The 7,500-nt window shown below is 44.2% G+C and overlaps 1 protein-coding gene across 3 annotated transcripts in view; it reads left to right on the forward strand.

Moving 5' to 3' along the window:
- gtf3c1 (general transcription factor IIIC subunit 1) overlaps positions 1-7,500 on the forward strand; it is a 24,039-nt gene that overhangs the window by 15,510 nt on the left and 1,029 nt on the right. For 2 of the 3 annotated variants that reach the window (XM_073908429.1, XM_073908433.1), the window contains exons 26-36: positions 202-283; positions 512-624; positions 720-779; positions 911-1,004; positions 1,370-1,542; positions 1,867-2,175; positions 2,848-3,089; positions 3,181-3,455; positions 4,732-5,383; positions 5,477-5,510; positions 7,468-7,500. The exon at positions 7,468-7,500 is cut by the window's right edge and continues 154 nt beyond it. In XM_073908429.1, coding sequence (XP_073764530.1) covers positions 202-283; positions 512-624; positions 720-779; positions 911-1,004; positions 1,370-1,542; positions 1,867-2,175; positions 2,848-3,089; positions 3,181-3,455; positions 4,732-5,383; positions 5,477-5,510; positions 7,468-7,500 — 2,067 coding nt within the window. The remainder of the gene's footprint in view (positions 1-201; positions 284-511; positions 625-719; positions 780-910; positions 1,005-1,369; positions 1,543-1,866; positions 2,176-2,847; positions 3,090-3,180; positions 3,456-4,731; positions 5,384-5,476; positions 5,511-7,467) is intronic. The other variant, XM_073908430.1, reaches the window with a different exon arrangement.

Genomic DNA, 7,500 nt, shown 5'->3' on the forward strand with positions numbered 1-7,500 from the left:
CAGTGATTCAGTAATTCAGTAATTCAGTCATTCAGTGATTCAGTCGTTCAGTGATTCAGTGGTTCAGTAATTCAGTCATTCAGTGATTCAGTCGTTTAGTGATTCAATGATTCAGTGATTCAGTGATTCAGTGGTTCAGTGATTCAGTGGTTCAGTGGTTCAGTGATGCTCCTGCTGGTGTTTTGCTCTGCTCTCCGTCAGGATCTGTCTGGCTGAGATGTACCAGGATAAAGAGCTGATCTCCAGATTCAGCAGCCGCACTGGAGACTACAACGATCTCCAGGTGAGAGTCACAGACCGCTTAGCCAATCAGCTCTGTGTGTGTGTGTGTGTGTGTGTGTGTGTGTGTGTGTGTTCATCTATTTTTATAATATTTGTGTGTGTCTGTGTGTGTGTGTGTGTGTGTGTGTGTTCATCTATTTTTATAATATTTGTGTGTGTGTGTGTGTGTGTGTGTTCATCTATTTTTATAATATTTGTGTGTGTGTGTGTGTGTGTGTGTGTGCTGCAGGTGTGTGCTTTGGAGTATAAGGAGTTTGTCAGCGCTCTGAGGTCAAAGTTCAGCTCCAGTTACGGCCCCAGTGATGTCATCATCCCAGACACCCGACAGCAGCTCTTCGACAGGTGCACACAGGGGGCCGCGGGGGTCTTCAGACGTGTGGAGGAGTCTTGAGGAGCCGCTGATTTAACTCTGATTCCTCTGTGTGTGTCTGCTGTAGGTTTAAGGTGTACGCTGTAGGAGACGATTCACTCCAGCGCACTCAAGACGTCTTGAAGAAGTGTGTGTGTGTGTGTGTGTGTGTGTGTGTGTATGATTTCTTGTGCGCTTTTTAAAAAAAATTGGTTTGTGTTTTGATGTGTGTGCGTGTGTGTGTGTGCGCGTGTGCGTGTGTGTGTGTGTGTGTTACAGGCAGGAGGACATTGATGTTTTGGTGCTGTTTAATTTAATTCAGAGCACACTGGTGCTGACCAACGCTCAGATGAAGAACTACAGACCCTTCCAGGTACACACACACACACACATACACAGATGTAGACACACACACAGAGCAACACATATACACAAAAATGTAGACAAAGACACACAGCTCCACTTCCCTTTACTGTTTTATAATAACAGATGAGTCAGTTTTAATTACGAAATATTTATGAGAGAGAATTTATTCCATACACACACAGACACATACACATTTAAAAATGTAGATACATAGTCAGAAACACAAACACACACACACACAAACTTAAACACACACATATACATTATATTGGTCTTGTGTTAATGCTTGAGTGCTGTGTGTCTCACTCTGTGAGTGTGTGTGTGTGTGTGCGTGTGTGTGTGTGTGTGTGTGTGTGTTTGTGTGTTTGTCAGACATTCTGCCTGTACTCGCGCTACAGAGAGAAGGTGTTGTCTCAGGCGTTTCAGACGTGTCGCAGTCGTGCGCTGGTGAACCGCCGCCGACCGATGTCCTTCCACGGCCTGAAGAAGTGCCACTCGCTGCCCTTCCTACCCATGTCCTACCAGCTCTCACAGCACTACTACAAGTACACACGCGCACAGACACACACACACACACACACACACAGATGCTTATATTATGATCATCAGAAGCTGTGTTTCCATCCAAAAATGTGCAGTAGAGTCATGAGCTGAACTGTAATGTCAGACCCTCACACACACATGCATATCATCTGATCAGCACAAGCTGCAGTTCCTCATGCTCGTAGTTTGCATATGTTGTAGATGTTTCCATTAAGTGTTTTTTCCAAATATATTCCAGACTGCATGTATAAATAGTTGGGCACAGCACAGCGTGTGTGTTCTCCCCTGAGTCTCTCCAGTCCTCATCCGTCTGTGGTGTGCTGCAGGTTCTTCACTTGGCGTTTCCCCACCACCATGTACAATGAGGCATTTGACCTGATGGTGGCGCTGTACGAGCAAGGTAGAAGCAACACACCGAGCCGCTTCTCCTTCCAGACCGAGCCCGGAGACCAGGCTCAGCCGGAGAACAGGTGTCTCTCGCCGGAGCTGCTGCAGTTCCCCATAGATGCTCCAGGGGGCGCCACGGCCTGCTGCCTGACCCTCATGACCCTCGGCTTACTGTCTGTGGACGTCAGCATCCCACAGCAGATCGTGGTGGTGGACAGCAGCCTGATGGACAACGAGGTGGTCAAGAGGTGCTCACATGCCTTCATAACACTCTTACACTGTTAATAACACACATAACACACTCCATAACACTGTTAATAACACACTCCATAACACTGTTAATAACACACTCCATAACACTGTTAATAACACACTCCATAACACTGTTAATAACACACTCCGTAACACTGATAATAACACACTCCATAACACTGTTAATAACACACTCCATAACACTGTTAATAACACACTCCATAACACTGATAATAACACACTCCATAACACTGTTAATAACACACTCCGTAACACTGTTAATAACACACTCCGTAACACTGATAATAACACACTCCATAACACTGTTAATAACACACAATAACACACTCCATAACACTGTTAATAACACACTCCATAACACTGTTAATAACACACTCCATAACACTGATAATAACACACTCCACAACACTGTTAATAACACACTCCATAACACTGATAATAACACACTCCACAACACTGTTAATAACACACTCCATACTGACATACCATTGTCAATAACACTATTAATAGCATGCTTAATAGGCTTAATAACAGTGTTTTAAATGGGCACATTTACACCGTTTGTAACTCAACGACATTAACACAATAACACACTCAATATCATTGTTATTTAACACTGTTGAAAACTAAGTGTGTGTGTGTTTCAGCCTCACTAAAGCTCTGGAGGAGGAAGATGAAGAGGAAGATGATGACAGGAGGAGAAAGCTGGAGGTCAAACCCACTCAGGCGTCTCACACTAATTACCTGCTGATGAGGGGATACTACACACACGGCATCCTGCGCTCGCAAACACACAACTCCAACAGCACAGATAACATCATGGTCAACACCTGCAGCGTACGCCTGCAGCTGAGGGAAACGGCCCAACACACACTCTTCACTGCAGATGGTACACACACACACACACACATACTGACAATCTACCTACGGGTGTGCACTTACATGTGTTTTTCTCTTTCTGTGTGTGCGTGTGCACGCAGCAGACTTCGCTCTCTCTCCGTCCATTCGTCCGTCTCTGCCACTCTACTTCACGCGCGTGTATCACTCACCACCTGTTGACTGGCAGTCGTTCCTGGACAAGTGTGTGAGTGTGTGTGGATATGGAGAGCAGGACCTCCAGGCTGTGGTGGAGATCAGGGATGCGGTGGCAGAGGGGGCGGAGTTTGGCGTTGACAGACAGGAGCTGTGTGAGCGCTTCATACACCTGGATGAGGTGGAGGAGGGGCGGAGCCGAGCACTGGTGCAATACATTCAGGTAAGAGGTGATAGCATCATGTCCCGCCCCTTTATAAAGTCTGCATTCACTCTGCAGAACTACATTATTAATGGAGTTATAACGGTCTTAGTGTTATAGAGTGTGTTATTAACAGAGTTATAATGGTATTAGTGTTATAGTGTGTTATTAATGGAGTTATAACGGTCTTAGTGTTATAGAGTGTGTTATTAACAGAGTTATAATGATCTTGGTGTTATAGAGTGTGTTATTAACAGAGTTATAATGATATTAGTGTTATAGTGTGTTATTAATGGAGTTATAACGGTCTTAGTGTTATAGAGTGTGTTATTAACAGAGTTATAATGATCTTGGTGTTATAGAGTGTGTTATTAACAGAGTTATAATGATATTAGTGTTATAGTGTGTTATTAATGGAGTTATAACGGTCTTAGTGTTATAGAGTGTGTTATTAACAGAGTTATAATGATCTTGGTGTTATAGAGTGTGTTATTAACAGAGTTATAATGATATTAGTGTTATAGTGTGTTATTAATGGAGTTATAACGGTCTTAGTGTTATAGAGTGTGTTATTAACAGAGTTATAATGATATTAGTGTTATAGTGTGTTATTAATGGAGTTATAACGGTCTTAGTGTTATAGAGTGTGTTATTAACAGAGTTATAATGATCTTGGTGTTATAGAGTGTGTTATTAACAGAGTTATAATGATATTAGTGTTATAGTGTGTTATTAATGGAGTTATAATGGTATTAGTGTTATAAAGTGTGTTAATAACAGATTTGTAATGGTATTAGTGTTATAGAGTGTGTTATTAACAGAGTTATAATGGTATTAGTGTTATAGTGTGTTATTAATGGAGTTATAATGGTATTAGTGTTATAGAGTGTGTTATTAACATATTTATCATAGTATTAGTGTTATAGAGTGTGTTATTAATAGAGTTATAATGGTATTAGTGTTATAAAGTGTGTTATTAATGGAGTCATAATGGTATTAGTGTTATAGAGTGTGTTATTAATGGAGTTATAATGGTATTAGTGTTATAAGTGTTATAGAGTGTCTTATTAAGTTCAAATTAGTCAAATGATGTTATATACTGTACATACACTGTTTATGTGCTGTGGGTAAAGGTGTGTTTTAGTCCAGGCACCAGCACAGATATATTTCAGACCTGTGGAAAGCACCGATATAATTTACCCTTAATCGAGCAGCTCTACTGCAGATTCAGCTCATTGACTGAGTGTGTGTGTGTGTGTGTGTGTGTGTGTGTGTGTGTGTGTGTGTGTGTGTGCAGGATCTGGTGGACGGGGAGCAGCTGGTGGAGGTGGGCGCTCTCTCTCAGAGGCTGGTGGTTATGGAGGCTGCATCTCATTGGCTGTTGGAAAGCGAGTGCTACAGTGAAGAGACACAGCAGCCATTAGCAAAGAGAGGCTCCAGCTCTGACTCTGCCTACGTCACACCTCCACCTGCCAAAAGGCGGGCCTTGGATGCTGATTTCCAGAAAGCTGGAGTCTCAACAGACAACATTGTCAATCCGACTGTCGCCATGGATACAGTCTCCACCAGCATGCCTATTAATCAGACTGTTGCCATAGATACCATCTGCACAGAGACAAATGTCAGTCAGACTGTCGCCGTGGATACAGTCTCCACAGAGAAAGCAGCCAGCCTAACTATTACAGTGGATACCGTCTCCACAAAGAGTGATGCCTTGGATACAGTCTCAACAAAAACAGCTGTCAGTCAGACTGTCACCATGGATACTGTGTCCACGGACACAGCTGTCGGTCAGATTGTTGCCATGGATACCCTCTCCAAGAACACTGGTGTCAGTCAGGCTGTTACCATGGATACTGATGCTGAGACTGCCGTTGGTGTTTCCGGAGCCTCAGATCAGTGTGTTTCAGACACCAGCAGGGCGGAGCTTTCTGAAGATATAAAGAAAGGTGTGTGTGTGTGTGTGTTTTCTTTAGCAGAGTTCTGTCTTCGGTGTGTGTGTACGTGTGTGTGTGTGCTGATGTTTGTGGTTGTCGTTTCAGATGGAGCTGCTGGAGCTGCTGATCAGCAGGAGGCGTGAGTGTTGTCTATTACTCCACACTTCAGTCTGTTCAGGTTCTGTAGGATGTTTCAGGGGTCTGAGGGGGGTGTTTACTGAACTGTAAAGACCCACACGACTTAGGCCCTGTTTACACTAGTGTGTTTAGTTTTAAAACTACGTTTTAGATCAAAAACGATCCGCGTCCACACTAGTGTTTCACCTAGCGTCTCTAAACATATCTCCGTCCACACTGCGCCACCAAACACGTACATCACGTGACCATTCACACACTCTGGGCATGTGTGTTCGCGTATAAACAGGAAGCATGCGTCTCGCTCGGCATTTGGTTATTGTTAGTCAACAAACACCGGTTGAACATTAAACATGATGGCGACGAGAGCAGGAGAGGTATATTTGTGGACAGACGACGAGGTGGAGTTACTAAACGTAACAGATGAATAACTGCACAATGCTGCCTAAAACAGACACTAGAGCAAACAGCGCTGCCATTTCTGTGCACATGCTGTTGTTTACAGTGAAGGCTGGTCTGCTGTCTCCCGGTAGCGTTAAAGCCATGTGTTAGTCATGTGATAGGGGCTTGACGAATGAGGGAAGGATACACAATGACACAAAAGCCCCAATCAGCTATTGAATCTCAGCAGCGCCGCCTCCGTGTTCAGATGTCTCCGTTTTCCCTCATCCACACTGAGACAGAGCAGCAGCGCTTCAGAATGAACACGGCCTCTCCAGCGTTTCCAAAACACTCCGCTTTCGGCGCTCGAGAACTCCGGCGTGGTGGGGACTGATGGCGTAACCGTAGCAAAACTTATGCGTTTAAAACGAAAACACACTAGTGTAAACGGGGCCTGAGTGTAGTGTACATGGTGTCTATTACATCACTATGCTGAACAGCTTGTTATATATGATCATGAATTCTGTATGTTCAGTATTTTCTCTTGGGCGTGAGTGTGCAGTGGTTTCAGTGGTGTGCAGACTGCAGCATTACTCTGAGAATAAGGTAACCGTGTGCTGTACTCCGCTTCAGAGAGACTTTTACCCTCATCAGATGAGCTTCAGTGCTGTTCAGAGTCTCTCGGCAGACACTAACAGTCCGCTATATTAGTGTGGAGGATTAGCAAGGGTATTCTGCTCAGTGTTGCGCAGGTTACTTTGCAAATGTAATAGATTAATTACCGGCCTCGCAGCTCTGTGAATGTCAGTGCCGTCAGTGATCAGTGAATGGAGCATGTGTGGGCACTACTGCACTACTTCACTAATAAAATCGCTTCACTACTGAAAAGCTCTTTGGTTAATAAAGTAGTAACGCTGCCGCCACGCTACTGAGAAATGTAGTGAAGCTAGTAGCGTCATCGCTCCCTGTAGCAACACTGCTGCCCAACACTGTGATCACATGGCTTTGGCCAGAGGAGTGTGCCGGTGTCCTGACCGCTAAATGTGAAATGCATCATCATCCCTCGCCATGGTGCAGCTCTCAGACTGGCTAATGCTTTCAGCGACAGAGAGGATTAGCGTACCTGCTGGACGTGGAGCGCCGCAATCCAACCAGAAAACCAATACATGACCTGAGCAGAAGCTTATTAAAGAAGGCAAAGCTGCAGACAGATAATAATATTCAGCATGATCAGATGATGCCCGTCACTAATCCTCCACATGTTCATCATAACTGCAGCTCAGTGATGTGTCTTCTCAGTAACTGTGACGCATTAATGATACTTTTATTCTGTAGTTAAATTAAGTAACGCCGCTACGTGTCACTAGTTACTCCCCAACACTGATTCTGCTGCAGTATATGTGACGTCAGATGAGAGTCAGCGCAGCAGTAATCCAGCAGTGCCCAGATCAGCTCACAGTACATGTGGACCTCAGTAAAACTACAGTGCCCCCTACAGTCCATAGTCAATGTGTGTATATATATATATATATATATATGTGTGTGTGTGTGTGTGTGTGTGTGTGTGTGTTTTCCATCAGCGGGTCGCTGCGGTTCGTGAGCCGGCCGTGGCG

Source organism: Danio rerio, chromosome 1, assembly GCF_049306965.1.
Source record: "Danio rerio strain Tuebingen ecotype United States chromosome 1, GRCz12tu, whole genome shotgun sequence".
Lineage (NCBI taxonomy): Eukaryota > Metazoa > Chordata > Actinopteri > Cypriniformes > Danionidae > Danio > Danio rerio.